The sequence below is a fragment of the Athene cunicularia genome (assembly GCF_003259725.1).
Source record: "Athene cunicularia isolate RWA chromosome 24 unlocalized genomic scaffold, athCun1 chr24_part1, whole genome shotgun sequence".
Lineage (NCBI taxonomy): Eukaryota > Metazoa > Chordata > Aves > Strigiformes > Strigidae > Athene > Athene cunicularia.
Genome location: NW_020799132.1, coordinates 700,203 through 716,607, shown reverse-complemented (window position 1 = coordinate 716,607; position 16,405 = coordinate 700,203). Strand labels below are relative to the sequence as shown.

At 48.8% G+C, this 16,405-nt stretch overlaps 1 protein-coding gene across 3 annotated transcripts in view; it reads left to right on the top strand.

The window, feature by feature from the left end:
- KIRREL3 (kirre like nephrin family adhesion molecule 3) overlaps positions 1-16,405 on the top strand; it is a 327,566-nt gene that overhangs the window by 197,488 nt on the left and 113,673 nt on the right. For all 3 annotated transcript variants that reach the window (XM_026863692.1, XM_026863691.1, XM_026863694.1), the window contains exon 2: positions 12,555-12,632. In XM_026863692.1, the coding sequence (XP_026719493.1) occupies positions 12,599-12,632 (34 nt within the window). In that variant the 5' untranslated portion in view covers positions 12,555-12,598. The remainder of the gene's footprint in view (positions 1-12,554; positions 12,633-16,405) is intronic.

Below are 16,405 nucleotides of genomic sequence, written 5' to 3'. Positions count from 1 at the left end.
CCCCCCACCCCCAGCCGCCCCTGACCTCGGATCTGAGCTGTTTGCTCACTCATGTGAACTCTGCAGTGAAAACATATTAAAGTTCCCTTTTCCTGCGGCTTTTTTCCTCCAGGTATTTAATCTTAGTTTACAGATGAAATGTGCAGTGGAGAAAAAGATGCTAATCACACAGTTGCTGCACTCTGCTCCAGCCACTGAAAAATTTATTACCATCTGTCCTGGATTGGACAGGGCTGTGAGCATCAAGACGTTAACGTTTTTGAAGCAGCAGCAGATAGACTCGGCATTGCAGCGGGGCACGGCATCAAGTCCAGGGAGGCCACTCACGGAGCTTGCAGGGGTTTGGTACAGGAGACGGGCGCTTTGTAGTCTCTTTGCTAAGGTCAGAGGCAAGAAAAGTCTGTGTTGTGCTCAGAACTTCCATCACTTGGCTGTAAGTGTCATCTCAGCAACTTTCTGATATTTTATGGTGGGGGGAGTTTTCTCTTTTTCTCAACCCTTTAACTAGTCAGCTCTTCCCAACTGTTTTTGGGCCAGGTATTGAGATGACTGCTGTTATTTCTCTGTCCTTATGTCATTATGTACATGGGTCCCTTCCCTAACTGTAAGTGGGGCACGTGGCTTTATGTGGTCAAGTTCTGCCAGGCTTTTATGAAACCAGAGCAGAATGTGGGGTCAGAAATGAGACCAGAAGCGGAATTCCTCAGGCTCCCATGGAAAGGTGTTTGGCTGAGTGGCTTTCTGAGCATGTCGTAATATCAAACTGCCTTGGAAGCAAAGTGGTTTGATTTTTGGCTTCTCTCTCGGTATAATATACCCTCGGTATATTATTGGACTTACAGTTCAGAAGTACTTAAACTACAGCTCCTGTGATGCATCTTAAATATATGACTTGATATATGATTTGTGCTTGGCTTTCTGCAAGAGCTGTTTCTCCCCGGCAAGCTCTTCCTGCAACTGTTACCTTCCCTCCAGCACCAGCAAGACCAGCTGAATCTTGGAACACGCAACCGTTTCATGAAGTACATCTCCCATAGCTGTTTGCATATGTTTCTTCTTTTTTAAAAGAACTTAGACTATTTTTGTAAAACCTCGCACCTTGAAAAACCAAAAATTGCTGAGCAAGGAAATAATTGTCAGTGGTGCAAGGAGTACTTGTGTCTCTCCTGCAGCAATTAGCAAACCTAAAGCAGGCTTGGCTGTCTTTCCAATTAAACTCTGGCAAGCTGGAATACATGATGTGATAATGAAGCAGAGAGTTTTGGAGCTACTCTGCTTGCTATTTTGAGGATATGGGAGCTTTAGGCTGCCTAGCTGAAACTAAGCCGTTGAAAGTAATGGGCTGGACAATCTCACCCCATTACTTTTAATGGGATTGAGAGAGCACGCGCTCGGGAGCAGCCGCTGACACTGGGGGAAGCAGGGGAGCTGTTTTCACATATCATTCAAGTTATGGCCAACACTGGGAAAACGGCCCCCTGGCAGTGGAAGCCAAGCTGCTTGCAGTAAGTTATAGGGTTTGGCAGCAGATAGGAGGAGGAGTAGCAGGGAAGGTACATAAAGGCCATATCTTGGCATCGGCTGTGAGCTGGGGCTTAATTTGGTTAAGGATGTCATGGGGGGTATAGAAGAGATCCCTGCTGCCTGTGCGTAAGGGCACGAGCCCGGTGCCAAGTCCCTCCCTTATACAGATCTTCCCTGGTTTACCTTCCTACCTCTCGCTGTGGTAGCTGCATCTGTGGAGGTGGAGGAAGTATTTAACGTCGTGTGAGCTGCTAGCCTGGTTTTGCTGAAGCTGGTGAGCACCACTAGCGGAGCGTTTGCAGCGTGAAGATCCAACCACACGCATCACTTGCAGAAATTGTGAGTTTTCAGGTCAAACAGGAAACCAATAATTCTCTAAAAGGGGAAGCGGGAATGGTCAGAAAGCAAAATATTGCAGGATTAAAGATTTCAGCTCAATGCTGCAACCGGTGTTGTGGATACTGGGTGTCTTCTCTGGTCCCGAGCAAGGTGGCTGGCACCGACTCGAGCAGAAGTAGCACAGTGCTGCTGTAGCAGGATGCCTGCACGGCCTAGCAGTCTGGCGGATGGATTTATTTCTCGTGGTGGGACTGAATCTGATGCCACATTGAAGGAACGTCGTCCAGACAGGGCAGCAATCAGCCTCCCACTGCCTGAAATGTGCCCACTCACTTTCCTTTCTCCTACTGCTGAGCATGGCCAAAGCCCTCCCTGCTAGCGCACTGTAAAGCTTCAATACCTCAATCAAAGCAGCCTTCCTGCAAAAAGGGATGGAAATGTAATGATTAGATAATCCCTTAAATCTTGTGGCTTTCTTCCCTTTCCTGTAATTGGTGCCTTCTTCGTTGGCAGAGGGTAGGGACCTCTTCCTGCTGCCCCTTCCATCTTAGCACTGTGCGCACTTCAAGCAAGTTTTAACAGAAGGAAAAGAGCAGGGACTGCAGCAAATGCACCTCCAGACAGGATTAATCTTGAATTGCTCCCTTGGCCACGTTTCTCATCCATGAGGGTTTGGTAACACTGCCATAAGTGCGATTCCACAAGTTAGTTAGGTGCCTCTGCTCCCATTCCAATTGCTGGGAGGTTTAATATCTAAGGAGAAAATAGAGATTAACCCGTGTATGTGGGTCTGGCCCTAGAGAACTTGTCCACATCCTTGGTCTTCTTCAGCTTGGGACCACTCCACGCTGCACAGCAGGTCTCCTACCCACCCCTCACCTCGCAAGCGGAAAGGCAGCTTAAAGAGTTTTCTGAAATTGCTGAGAGTTGGCAAGGAGGGGAAAAATAAAATAGTAGCTGAAGATCAGAATTTTTTTTAAAAAACCAACCTCAGATGCACAAGAATTGCAGCCGTGCTGTGAGGTAAACGGCAAATACAATTTAATTATAAGATACAAAGAAGTAATGGCATCTGCGAGGCTGGAGCGTGATTTCCCAGTAATAGAAGGACCGCAGGGTTCCCTGCCGCTGACTGTCGTGTCATCTTCAAATGAGAGCACAGGACTGTGCTTCAGTGCTTTCCCTGCCTTCCGAGGGGATTAAAGAGCCACAGCTACGCGGGTCTTGGAGGAGCCAGGGCAGCTGCGGAGGGTGTCCAGCACGGGAAGGGTTTGGAGCAGCTTGGCAATGGGCTTTGCAGGATTTGAGGCAGGAGGAGCTGATGGATCTGGGGCAGATGGGCTTGAAGGCAGTGCTGGTGATTTCCTAGGTCAGGTGGAGGATACAGTGTTTGCTGGATGTTTCCAAAGGTAGAAGTGGCTTGTGATTTCTTGTACTGTGCCCTGCCTTGCTAGACTCGTAACATGGATGGCTTAACCAGAAACACTTTCAAGGCAGGATGTGTGAGAAGCCATTGTTGATCCAGAGCACTCCAGTAGATGTGACCTTTACAGTGCTGTGGGTTTGGGGGGTTTTGTTTGGTTCATTTTGTTTTGGTTTGTTTTTTTCCAGTGTGTCCACAATTGGTCAGAGCAGTGTGGGGACTTTCAGGGCTCATCAAAAAGTGTTCCTGTTGCCACTTTCTCCTCATAGTTGAGCAGAGGTGTTACAGGGTAGTCTGGGTGGGGTCTGAGGCTGGTACTACTCCTGCTTTATGCATTCTCCAGACCTGCATGTAAATGTGGCTCTCTGTGTGCCAGGGGAGCACAGAATGTGTTATTTATTCCAACATGAGATGCTCCCACCAGGCTTCAGGATAATGTGGCGCTGTGTGTGTGGCTAATGTTGCTTGGCTTGCGAGGGGACGTGCAGGGCTCCTACAGCACGAGCGAGGAACCGTGCAGTGGCTTCTGAGGAAATGAGAAACCAGAGCGTTTGGTGATGAACTCAGGACTTGAGAGAAACCACTTTGTTCTTAAGGAATCAGAATAGGTGGATCTATTATCTTTCTCTCTCAATTTTGTTCTGAGCCTTTTCATTCAGATTTTAGACCGTCTCAGAGCCTAGTGGTCCCGCCTGTAGAAAGCTCTCCTGGTATGTAGGAGCACACCCTGACCTCAGTGGATCACTGGAGATGGAGCAGGAAGCTCGCCCCAGCTTAGACTGACCCAATCCATTTTCCAAAACCCCTCCCCTTGCAGCCCCCCTGCAATTTCACACAGACCCCATGTGCTGTGGCGTCTGGGGCTTTTCCACTTCTGGGGCATGTCCTGATAAAGACATTTTGGTTCCCTGGAGAACTTGTTTCATCACGTGCTGTCGAAGAGGTGCCACAGAAAGGTATGCTGGGTTTCATACGTGTCCTCCAGCCTTTCCTGTCTGGTGGGACAGTGTTATTTTTCTGCTATATAGAGTTGAATATGCAGCTCCTGGATTTGGGAAGGGTAGAAGGGGAGGATGGCGGGACGGGGAGGAACAAGTAATGCAGTGTTGGTGCCACCACAGACCTTGTCAGACAGCTCCTCAAGCGACTGCAGGTTCAGGTCTGAGCTGCCAAGCAGAGCGTGGGGTAAGTGACAGACAGCCTGGGGCCATCCAAACCCTCGCTTGTGAGAGGAAATGCCTGGGGGAGGAAGAGCGGACAGCCAGAGCAAGGGACAGGGCTCAAACTGCCTGTTAGCCTCTCCTGCCCTCGACGTTCCTGCCCCGGGGGACACGAGAAGCTCCATAGGGTGCGTGTGGGCTGTGTCGGCTGGCGCAGAGCAACAACTGGAGTGCGACCAAGACAGATGTGCCCATCACCTGGTTGTCCTCCAACAGCCCTGGCCGCCCGGCCGACGCCTCGGAGTTAGCGAAGATCGTCTCATCAGTACACAATGGGATGATGTGGATGAGGATGTGTCACAGTTCTGGGGGCTGACATGGGAGAGCATCAAGGAGAGACTGGGGGATGCACGGGGAGGTACTTGCATATTGCTTAAATTCCTCTGGAAGCCTTGTTCCTGACCTTCCCGCAGCAGCTTGCTGCTGTGAAACAGGCGATGCACATTGTGGTTTGAATGGAGCAGCACGTACAATGGGCTGTAGTCAAAAGCAGATTAAATCCCCGGGAAGTCCTTGAAGTGCAGGTCAAATCCACCAGCGAGGTGAATTGGCCGTAGCCCCACCAAACAATACAAACGTCTTCCCGGGGAGGGTCCGAGCTCCAGGGCTGTAGCAATCCGAGGAGCTTCAGAGGGTCTGAGCTAGGCAAGATGAAAAGCGGCAACAGCTCCTGCAAAATACCGTCGGAATCATGTAAATTGGGGAGAAATGCTTGAGCTATGCCTGCATGCTGTGAAGCTGTAAAACGAAACGTTGACCCGGCAGGGGTGGAGAGGGCCTGGAGGTGTTGCTGTGGCCAGTCGGCTGCACGTTTCTTCTTGGTGAAACCTTCAGAAGTAGGGTGTGGAGAGAGCAAGTGGTGACCCGAGGTTGCGGGTGTGTTTCTTGCCAGTACTGCCCAAGGATTTGTGATTGTGGGCAGCCCCGCCAGCCTTTTCCAGTGCCTGTGTATGTTTTTGGCAAGATTCTGTGGAAGTCTCTGGTTGTCTGACCAGCAGAGCTCTCCTTAGTGCAAACAGGTTTGTTAGTGGTGGAGAGAACAGACTCTGTTTCTGCATACCTTTTATTTGTTTTGCTTTCAAATAAAACAAACTGTGTGAAAGTTACGAATTTTACAACAGGAAATACAGGAAAAATATTTTTCCTTGCATGGGAGGTGTAGTTAAGCTGTGGAACTTGCTGCCATAAGACCGTAGCAAAGCATTTCAGATGATTTGACCAGTGTAAACACATACCTGTGCATACAAAGGTATGAAAGAAGGTTCGAGTACTGAAAGCCACCTTACTCTGGGGTAAATTGGTTTTCCCACAGTAACTCCTTCAGACTTCTTTACTTCAAGGGAAGGAAGAAAGAAAAAAAATTACTGTATTTGAGGTTTGTGAGGATTCTCCTTCACTTGCTGGATGTTCCCCAAATAGAACATGATTGTAAGAGGTTCAGAAAAAGTGCACCAGCCGTGGAGGGCTGGGGAGGGGTGTGGGGAGTGCAGACAGATTCATGCTGAACTTTAGGGACCAAAGGCTCTGTGTTGCCACTAGAGAAAAAAAAAGTTCTTCAAAACACTTCAGAGCGGAGTTACAACTTAGAGGTGCCTCTTTTTCCCCTCATTAGTCAGGGAACACAGGGAAGTCATTCTCTTTGCTCAGCAGCATGAATCCCTCTTCTTTCCCTTTCTGCCAGTTGTGTTTCCTGACAAGAAGCAACTTTTCATTGTCTGGTACCTGGGCAGAGCTCGTTCTTGGGGAGAGCTGCTTACTGCACAGTTTCTCTACTCTTCCCTTGAAGCTTTTGCTGCTGATGCCTTTCAAGGCATCTTGAAGAGTGGGATGCCATGTACTACGATATTTTGAGGCATAGGCCTGTCTAAAGCTGCTTATCCTGGAGAACCTCCTCCTGGGTCACGGATGACTCTATTTTTTCACTGGGTTAGCTAAAATAAGCACACCCAAGCTTTCCTGTCATTTTCCATTGTGGTTTTTAACCCAAAAGAAGGTTTGGTAGAAGTTTTAAGGACACTCCAGACCTTCACCCTTCAGCACCAGAAATTCCCCTGAGGGCAGACAGCGCTGGGCTGGCTTGTTTTGGTGATGCTGCTATTTTCAAGCTGCAGATACGTGCCTCCCCAGCATCATTTAAAAAGGAAAATTTAGGTCTTAATAGAGGCACGTCACAGGGTTTCAATTTCAGGGAATTCTCCGTTGCCATGCAGAGTTGAGCCGTCCTCCCCAAGGTGGGATGAATTCACCCCTGTGCAGCGGCAAAGGAGGAGACTTTGCTGCTCCAAGTCTTCAGGCGCAAGTGTCTCCTGAACCGGGGCCTGCTGTCTGCAAGCTCTGCTGTATGTGGCTTCTCTCTTTAATACAAACAGGACTTCCAGGTCTGTGAGCCGTCAGAGAATAGCCCTTCTGCACAGTTGCGTTTTACATCTCGGAGCAATGAGCTGGCAAACACCTCTGCTCCATCTGTTTTCCTTCATTGATGGATTCTTTAAAGTCAGATTGTGGTCCCACAGGGGCCCACTCAACTAATCCTCTGCTTTTAAGATTTTATTTGTGCAATAAATGGATGACAAGGTGGTTTGCAAGTACATAACACAATAAATGGGTTTTATAAATGCAACTTTTCTGCAGAGCACTATAGAATAAAATACAATATCACTACAGCATTTAACACTGATCTCTGGTTCATTCATATTTCAAACAGTAATGTGCCCATTTTCTCATCTGGGAAGCCTCTTAGGTTTTTTAATACATTTTTATAAATTAACCGGGCACAGATTTAATAATAACTTGCATTTGTATCGCTTTTTTCATCTCCGAGGATCTTCGATTGCTCTGCAGACTTAACAGTGTAATATAGAAATTGCATGCTGAAGGATCCATTTGCTCTCTGCCGAAATGCGGCAGCGCGTTGGATTGCTCAGCAACGCTCCTGGATGCCAACACCATCGAGAGAGGAAGCTTGAGTCCAGCGCTCAGGGCAGCAGGAGAACCTGGAGGGGGGAAGGATGCAGCTTGTTTTGTGGGTGCCCAGAGCAACGTCCTCTGAAGAAGAGGTTTAAGAAATCTGCATGAGAAAAGCAAGAAGGTTACTGAGTCTGGAAAGCAGGATGATGGAAAACAAAGAAGAAAATGCTCCTTCGTGCATTTCTTGTAACTTTTGGGATAGACTTGGTGAGCCCAAGAGCATGGAAAGACTCGGGAGACCAGGCTTTTCTGTCCATAATGAACTTCTTTAGCAAGATATCCAACAGCTTTATCCATCAGGACAGGGAACTTATAATCAGAAGCATTAGGTTTCTCAATCAAAGTGTTTCATTGATCAAAAACTCTTGGATTTGGTGATACCTTCTCATATCACCCTTGCTGGCCAACTCAGAAAGAGAGAAGAAGGTGTTGAGCATCTTTCATTGAGACTTCCATGCTCTTCCATGAACTCCCACCCAAGTTCTTTGTTTCTGAGATCCCCAGGTGAGATGGGACTTTTCCAACCCTCTCTCTTCCCCAGGCAGCATGCTTTGGTGTCGCTGACGCTAGGATATCAGGCATGGATGTCACCCATTCGCCATCCTGGAAAGAAAAAGTTTAGAATGAAGCTCATGCGTGTAACACGCAATTGGAAAAAATATTTACAGATAGCAAATTGTCATCTGTGTAGAAGGAAAACACGAGAAAATGGAAACGTGATATTTATGTTAATACAAAGTTTTTAAAATTTTTAATTTAAGAGACCAGCTGTTTCTGCTTCTCTTATAAGAGCTTAATTGGTATATAATAGCATAGTTAATTAAATACAAATCAATAGTTTAAAACAGCTAATTGATATTTAATATGTATGGGAAAATATAACTTAGTTGTAATATAATTAACTCAATATTAAATAAGCAATGGAATTGCAATTATGCCTTTACAACGATTATAAAGTTTATCGTTCTTTAATAAACTTGCAATTAGACAGGATGTGCTGAAAAATTATTAAACAGGTATTATTGGGCGATTAAACATTTATTATCATTCCTGGTGGAATACAGCTACACAATAGTACACATTATGATTGCGTTAATAAACCTTTATTACTGCTTTGTAGCTTTAGCCTCTACTGCACCGGTTGATCAGAAATTTAGTTCCCTCCCTGAATCATCAGTGGAGGAATTGCCTTGAAAAATTGAGTAAGGAGATCCCAAATGATGGGAGAATAGTTTGGGCAAGCAAAGAGAAATCTTGCTTTCAAAGGAGACTCGCCCAGTCTGTGCATACAGATCCCTTTCTGAAAGACCCTGAATTCTTGTTTCTTTTAATTGGCTGTAACTTCGTTGTCACGGGCTGCCACTAATGCTGGCAACGAGTGGTTTGAACTTGCTTATGCTTCTGCCAGATTTGAATTAATGCAGGTACTCTTGAGCGAGTCAAAACATGCTGCTGCCATGTATTTTCCAAACAAGATACTTAAGTTCACACTTCTTCAAAGCGCCTGGGATGATAAACTTCAACTGTAACTAGTTTCACTCTGCCGGGAAAAATCAGTTGCCGTCGCAAGGAAATGGATAGGATTTGGTTTGGGTGCGGGGGACACGTATGGGTTAAAGTGTTCTGTTTTCAGTGGTATTTGAGCAGCCTCCCTAAAGCCAAAACATTTAAATGCTGGGTATCTGCTTAACTATTTTAGCTTTAGGTAGCCACTAAAAGCCATGAAGTGGTGAGAGATCCTTAGGCATTAGAGTCATCTTGAAGTATCTTACCCTTTTAAAAGCCCTCTCAAGTGTTTAAAGGTGCCTTTAGCTATAAAGAATTTTGCATGTTCTCACAAAATTATGGTATGAATTATTATAATGTAGTGCTGTTGTATGGTTCCTTTCATCATGGGATATCAAAGTGGTTTATAAGCATTAATTATATCACCCCTCAGGGAGGCAAATGGAAGATAGACACCCATACTGGTGTGCACTGATCCAGCCTCTAGACGGGTAATAACCCAGATTTCGTCTGGATCCAGCCCATGCGGCTCAGCCCTGACAATCCCTCCCTCCTCTCAGGGATAAGTTGTGACTGGGACCTCTTGGGTAGCAGAGTCGTTGCCTTGGGTCATAGCCCCCTGCCAGACCTTCTTCTCGGGAGGATTTTGCTCCCTGCGGCTGGGAGATGAGAGCTGGGTGTCTGCATGGTGGGACATTCATCCCCCAAGAAAGCTGCAGCTCTCGCTGCCTCCATCCCTGCTCGGTTCAGGATGCTCTTGGTGATGTTTGTGGTCGTGGTCCATGGAGAATCTGGCAGCCCCTGTCATGCCAGGTCTGTGTGTTCAGGAAAAACCCAGCCAGCACCCACAAACAGGCCCACGTGTGCATGCAGGGATGTGTCATGCGGGTCTGAATTAGTAAGATAGGAACGCTGCTTGCTCAACTCCGCTGTGGGCTTCACTGCCTTGCGTGATGCTAATCTAATTGTTTTGGTTTAATTACTCTTTGATACCTTGGTGCTTCTTGAAGGCTCAGTAGGAATCGATGCAGTTTTGCTTTCCTATCAATAAAGACATAAATGCCTCTTGCCTGCTTCACAGGCTCAGTGTAAACGGCCCCGAAGGCTTGGGAGGCTACTGCCAGGCTCGCAGCTGTCCGGCCACGTGCACCGTGTCTGCCTTTCCAGGTGTCATGGAAACCACTCAAAGTTCAGCAAGATCTTGCTGATTCTAGCCCTCGCTGAGTGGGTTCAGTTTTGGGCCCCTCACCCCAAAAAGGCCATTGAGTGACTCGAGCGTGGCCAGAGAAGGGCAACGGAGCTGGGGCAGGGTCTGGAGCACAGGTCTGCTGGGGAGCGGCTGGGGGAACTGGGGGGGTTCAGTCTGGAGCAGAGGAGGCTGAGGGGAGACCTCCTGGCCCTCTGCAACTCCCTGCCAGGAGGGGGCAGAGAGGGGGGATGAGTCTCTGGAGCCAAGGAGCCAGCGCCAGGCCCCGAGGGAATGGCCTCAAGCTGCCCAGGGCAGGGTCAGGCTGGCTCTGAGGAAGGATTTCTGTGCAGAAGGGGCTGTTGGGCGTTGGAATGGGCTGCCCAGGGCAGGGGGGAGTCCCCGGGATCCCTGGAGGGGTTGAAGAGTCGGGCTGAGCCAGCGCTGAGGGATCTGGGGGAGTTGGGAACGGTCAGGGTGAGGGTCATGGTTGGGCTGGAGGAGCTTCAAGGGCTTTTCCAACCCAGATGATTCTGGGATTCTGTGAATGTCCTTCAGCTAAAACCAGCAGCGGCCAGGAGTATTAGAGGCATCTAGTGCTCTGCAAGTCAGCCCCTTTTTCGTTGTATTTGTGGTGGTTGTGTACTTCCTGGAGGTCATGGTAGATTGTGGTGCCTCTCTACTGTGGAGCGAGAGGGCTGGTTTCTTTTTGTATCAGAGAAGGGAGGTAGTTGCTGTTTACCTCTTCCTGTTAATTAGAACTCTGATTCAAGGAACCTCTGAGGTTGAGTCATCTGTCCTGATTTCTCTAATCTTTAGACATCTACATCTGAGTTAATCACCACCTTTTATGGCCAACGAGAGAGTTGCAAGCACCCCCAAAGTCATGCCGGGTAGGTGAAGTGAGTCACGTTCTAGTTCTGCTGATTTCTCTCTGGGGCATTACCTTAGGGTAGCAATGTGGATTTAGGGGAGCAATTAAATTTCAGCTTACTCTAAGCATCTCAAGAGACTTACTTTTGTCTGAGCATCAACTTCAGTGGGATTACACATGTGATTTATTTTGAGTAGGTGCTGATGTCCTCCCTGCTGGGAGCCTCAGGACTAGGAGCCTCTTCAAAGGTGGAGCCCTGTTTAATGTTAACTAAAGTGCTTTAATTAGTCTTGTGTGTACCCTGTGTGTCCTGAGGTCAAAAGTTGTCTGTTTTTCTGGATTTAGGCTCTGATTCTGCTTCACACTGTGCACAAGAGGAGGATGCTAACCCCTCTGTCAGGATAGCATGGCAGCTAGCAGCATTAGGGAAGGGTCCTGTATATCTGGGTATAGGGCCCATAGAAATCTGGGTGTCTTCCCTGCACATCACATCACATCACACTGCAGTGAGCGACTTTCCTCTTCCTCTGGGCACGGTCCAGATCTGCAATTCAAACCCAGGTTTGCATCATGGCACTAAAAGCCAAGGCCACCGGGCAATGCTCGCTCTGCTCTAAAGCTGTCGCTGTGCTCTGGCCCCTCCTGCCTTGCTGCCTTCCCCTCTCACATGCAGCACAACTTCATGACAATCCCGAGCGCTCCTTCCTCAGCAGAGGGGGGGGCTCTAAAGAGTCCGCAGCCACATTAAGTAAACATCAAAGGGGCTTTGATCAGCAGGGCTCTGCAGAGCACAGAAGCCCCCGAGGAGCTCTGCAGGTCCACAGGCAGCATCGGGGACATGTTACCTTATTTTTCTCCACTGTGACACAGGAGAATTTGTTTGAAGAACTAGAGCTTTTTGCTGCTCTGCGATGTGCACAGGGAGAGCACGCATGCACGCAGCCTACTTCTGGAAAAACCCGTGTTCAGATCTCTCTCTGTTTGTTACCGATAGTCAGAAAGCCCCATTAAGAAATCGAGGCATCAAAGCGGTGCGCCTCCTCAGACTCTGGCACTTTACTGCTTGTAGGGTCACTTGCTTGCTTCTGAAAGAGCAAGACACCTCAAGTCAGACTCATCTTCCCCTCTGAGGGCCGTTTCCCGTTTTATTCTGCTGCTGCTAAGGGAGAAAGGGATAAATGGGTCCATATGGTTGCAACGCTCTGATGTGGAGGATGATGCAGCTCGTTCCCTCTGCTTGGTATAGAGGAGCTTCAGAAACGGGCAATGGAGGGGACGGTGACCCTCCTGCCTCTCGATGAACGGAGCAGCGCAGCAGCAGCTGGAAGCAGTTGGTTTGGGACCCCCAGCAAAGCTCAGCTCAGTGAGGCTGACCAAAGACTTCAGCTCCGTGCCTGCCTTGCTGGTGCTTTACCTGACTGGTGTAACCAGCAGGCTTTGCTCCCTGCAGCATCCCCGTGTGCTTGCTCTTGTCCCCAGCCTGGACTTCTAACATCGCTCTCTCTTCTCTTGCAGAACTGGGGCTCCCAGGAAGAGGATGCTGCCTAGTACTGGGGTTCATGTACAAGGAGAAGTACCGCAGGATGACTGAAGGTGAGCGGTTCCCTCACGTCCCATTCTTCCTTCCTCTTTAGCAATCTCGTTACAAGGGATGTGGATGTGCTACTGCTAGGAATGTGCTAGGTTCTTGATCACACCGAGGAGGAAATCCTGCTTCCCTTGGGATCTCTGGAACACCTTAGCGGGCATGGATGGGGGAAACCCCCTGCATGAAGCTGCAAGAGAAGAGCAGGAAGTTATTAGTACCACGCATCCAAAATCCACTGTCTTTTCCTCTCGAAGGGATTTGTCACATGGGAAGCTCTTCCAGCAATTGCTGTGTCTAGTCTTATTATTCGAGTTGGGTGGGAATGCCTTACCGTGACACCTTCAGAGTACCAGTTTTCAGTGCCTTTGCACCTCTCAGAGGCACCGTTCTGTTGCTTGTCAAACCCCTACACTCCAGCAAAGATTTTGTGAAAATTTCCCTCTTTTATATTCCAGTCTTCCCCCAAGTACTTTATGAGCATTGATTAACCCATAGAAATATCATAAATAATTATGAAGCATAATAACTAAGCAAAACCTATTTATGCTCAGCAGATTTGGCATCCTTGCTTCTGGTAGCTTCATTGCTTGGCTTCTCTTTCTGGAGCAAACCCTGGTGCAGCACCATCTCTGATGGATGCTGGAGGAGACAAGGATTAAAGGTTCTGGAGCGCTGCAAGATGGGAGGGTCCTGAGGGTGTGTCAGGGAGCATTTGGCTGCTGTGAGGTTGGGGAGTCAAACTTGCGCTGAACATGGATTTAATCCTTTTCCGGGGCTTTGCTCGGAACTGATTTGGACGAAGGGTGTGATTGCTTGGCCCGCTGCGCTCCCTTTTGCCTGTGTGGGATGATGCTTAGCCACAGCCCTTGCAGGAAGCCTTGTCTTCACGAGAGTAAAAGGTGCATTAGCTTCCTTGGGGTAAAACTCTTCTGGAGGCAAGTTTATGGCTGAAATATCAGCTAGAAGATCAAAGGTTCCTTCAGGTTCCCAGGAGCCCTGATACTGAGCTGATAACATGGGGAAAGGACTTCACAAGACTTCACCTCGTGCTTGTTAATTACCACGTGCTTTTTAAAATTGATTAGAGTACGTTTTTAAGGGGAAGGGGATGCCCCTTGGGAGAACAGATGGCAGAGTCTCGTCCGAGTGCTGTGAGAAGGTGTACTCTCTCTCACAATACCTTCCTGTCCCTCAAGCCTCTTGGAGAGGCTGCCTGTGGCTGTGCTCCGACGGGCAGGAGCACCCTGGGGATGCTCGTGGGGTGTCCAAGGGCCGACAGGACCACAGGCACACCTGGACATCTTGCCGATCCCAAAGGATCATTCACAGAAGCTCCTGTCCCCGGGTGGATTCAAAGCCTGCCTCTGCCGACGATGTGAGCCCTTTTCAGGCTGAACGTGGCTTTGTGTGGAGAGAACAAAGAAACATGAAAAGCCAAGAGTAAAGCTTTTGTGTGGGAAAGAGAACAAAGCGTGCCTGCCTGATGCTGTGCAGCCAGCGAGTTGCTGGCCCCCGCAGGCTGCAGGACCATTACGTTTAAAGGTACAATCTGCCAAAAAACAATGTCAGGGGATTTCCATGGCTACAAAGACCGCCTAGGACCTGTGTTTTCACTAGAGGCGGTTCCGGATGACAATTGCAGGCCTTCAACCTCCTGGGTTTTTGGTGGATTTCAGTGCAGATCCACACTGTATGGCGTGTGAGCCAAGTGGGATTTCAGATGTCTGGTCATCTACAGAGGTACAGTGAAGGTATTTCCTGCCCAAAATGCCCGAGACAGACTCTTTGGGCCAGTTACCTTGCAGGGATAAGGAGAGAGACGGCTTCCCTTTTATAGTTTTGCCAAGTGAGAACTTTTCCTCTTTTTATTGCACGATGGTGCTAATGAATAGCCCTATTAATAATTACAGGGTAGCTGAAGGAACTGAAAGCAGAGGTAGGTAGCGGGGCAATGGGATAATTATGAGGTGTGGGGTCTCCATCATAGTGGAAATGGGTAATTACAGGGATCATTAGAACCTTGCTGTCACTTAACAGAGACATCTACAAAATGCGCTCATAGGTAGAGAAGCGCAAGAGGACTTAGACGGAGGACAGAGGCCTTGTCAGTGTGGGAGAATCACTTCGGGGGGGGAAAGCGTTTCTCTTGGCTATCCCCATGAAGAAGATCTAGTCTGGGCACTTGCAGACCAGTGTGGCAACCTCTCCCAGCAGGGTAAAATAAATGTTGTGGCTTACAGATGCTCTGTGGCCATGCCCAGCAAGGGTCTTTGGTAGCATTATGTTGTTTGTTTACCAGCTGGCAAGGGATGGATGTCCCTTAACACAACGGATTGCAGATGCGGGCACTTCTGGCTGAGCTGGCCTCCAGAAATAAGTGTCCAAGAACTTGCCTCTGTCAGTGTTAGTTAACAAATACCAGTTCCTCATATATATCAACCCACATCACAAAAAAACAGGTCTGGGTGAGGTGTTGGTGTGTCTCCCAGCTGTAAGCCCGGGCTGCTACTGGCAGCACCGGTGATGTGCAAGGCAAAAATGATTTGGACTCTCTCCTTGCAGCTGGCATTGGGATTGATTGCCTCTCGCTCCATTGCCGTTGTGGAGTCCTTGCCAGGAAAGGTGCTGGATTTGGGCACCATTTGGGGGTGCATAGGGGCTGGGGAGTGGGGAGACGCGACTCCAGCGTGGCTGCTAGATGCTTATCCCATTGCTGTGATTGACAGTTGCCTTGTCTGTGTGCTGGGATCGCTGTTTGGCGTGCGGCTGGGAGTTGTAGGGTGAAATTAAGCTGCTGACAGTTGTAGACAGAGGGAGAGAGAGGTAGAGCTGTCTGTAATGACGGCCTTGCAATAAAGACTCTTTAGAGTTAATCCTCCACCATCTGTCTTCATTCTGCTAATAACCCACTCAATCAGATGCTGCCGACTGTTTGTTAACATTCAGAAACAGATACATAATCAGGAGGAGCATGCTGTTTGCTCACCAGGGGCTGGATTTCATTTTGGGAACAACTCTCCCCCGGCGACCAGCTTGTGGACTGGGTGTCCCACAGCACGTGCAGGGCAGTGCCCGTGATGCTGAGGCTGGTGGCGAGCTGAGTTACCCTGCTTACCCCGGGGCTTGTGCTGCCCTGGCTCAACAGGATTTTGGAGTAGGAGATGGTATCTGTGAGCTGGGTCACCTTCGTCCTCCAAGAACAAGGATCTTGAACTAACCTGAAAATTGGGGCTTGTTTTTGTATTCCCTCTTCCCCTTCACATTCAGTTCTCTTCCCTCACCAAGGGGTACACTGTAAAATTTCTCCCTGCTCACCTATGATGCTTGGTCCCTGCCTGTCAATAGCTGCAGGTCCCAAGCTGGGCTTGCTCCGCTCTCCTCTATGGTGGTCAAAGGCAGATGTCAATCCTGCTATTTTTCTTCTTCTTTCCTGCCTTTGACTTTTTGCCAGATCTAACTCGAGTCATTAGCAAGCGTCACTGCAGCAATTATGGCACTTTCTGGCTGCCATTCATAAAGCTACTAACGGGAACGATTAAGCTCTGAGAGGTGTCAGCCTTTTCCTTCACCACCTGTTCGCGCCAGCCGTCGGCTGATGGAAGGTGCCTACAGCCACCTCCCTGTGCGCAGGGTAGCGGGGCAGGGCAGCTCCCTTCCCTCCTCTCCCCTCCCCTCCCGGGCACTTTGCTGGCTCTCGTTTCCTCACATAAAGTGAGCAGGAGGCATCTCTGCAGGATGGACCCAGCGCTTGGCTTTGTCTGGGGGGGGTGGGGGGTGG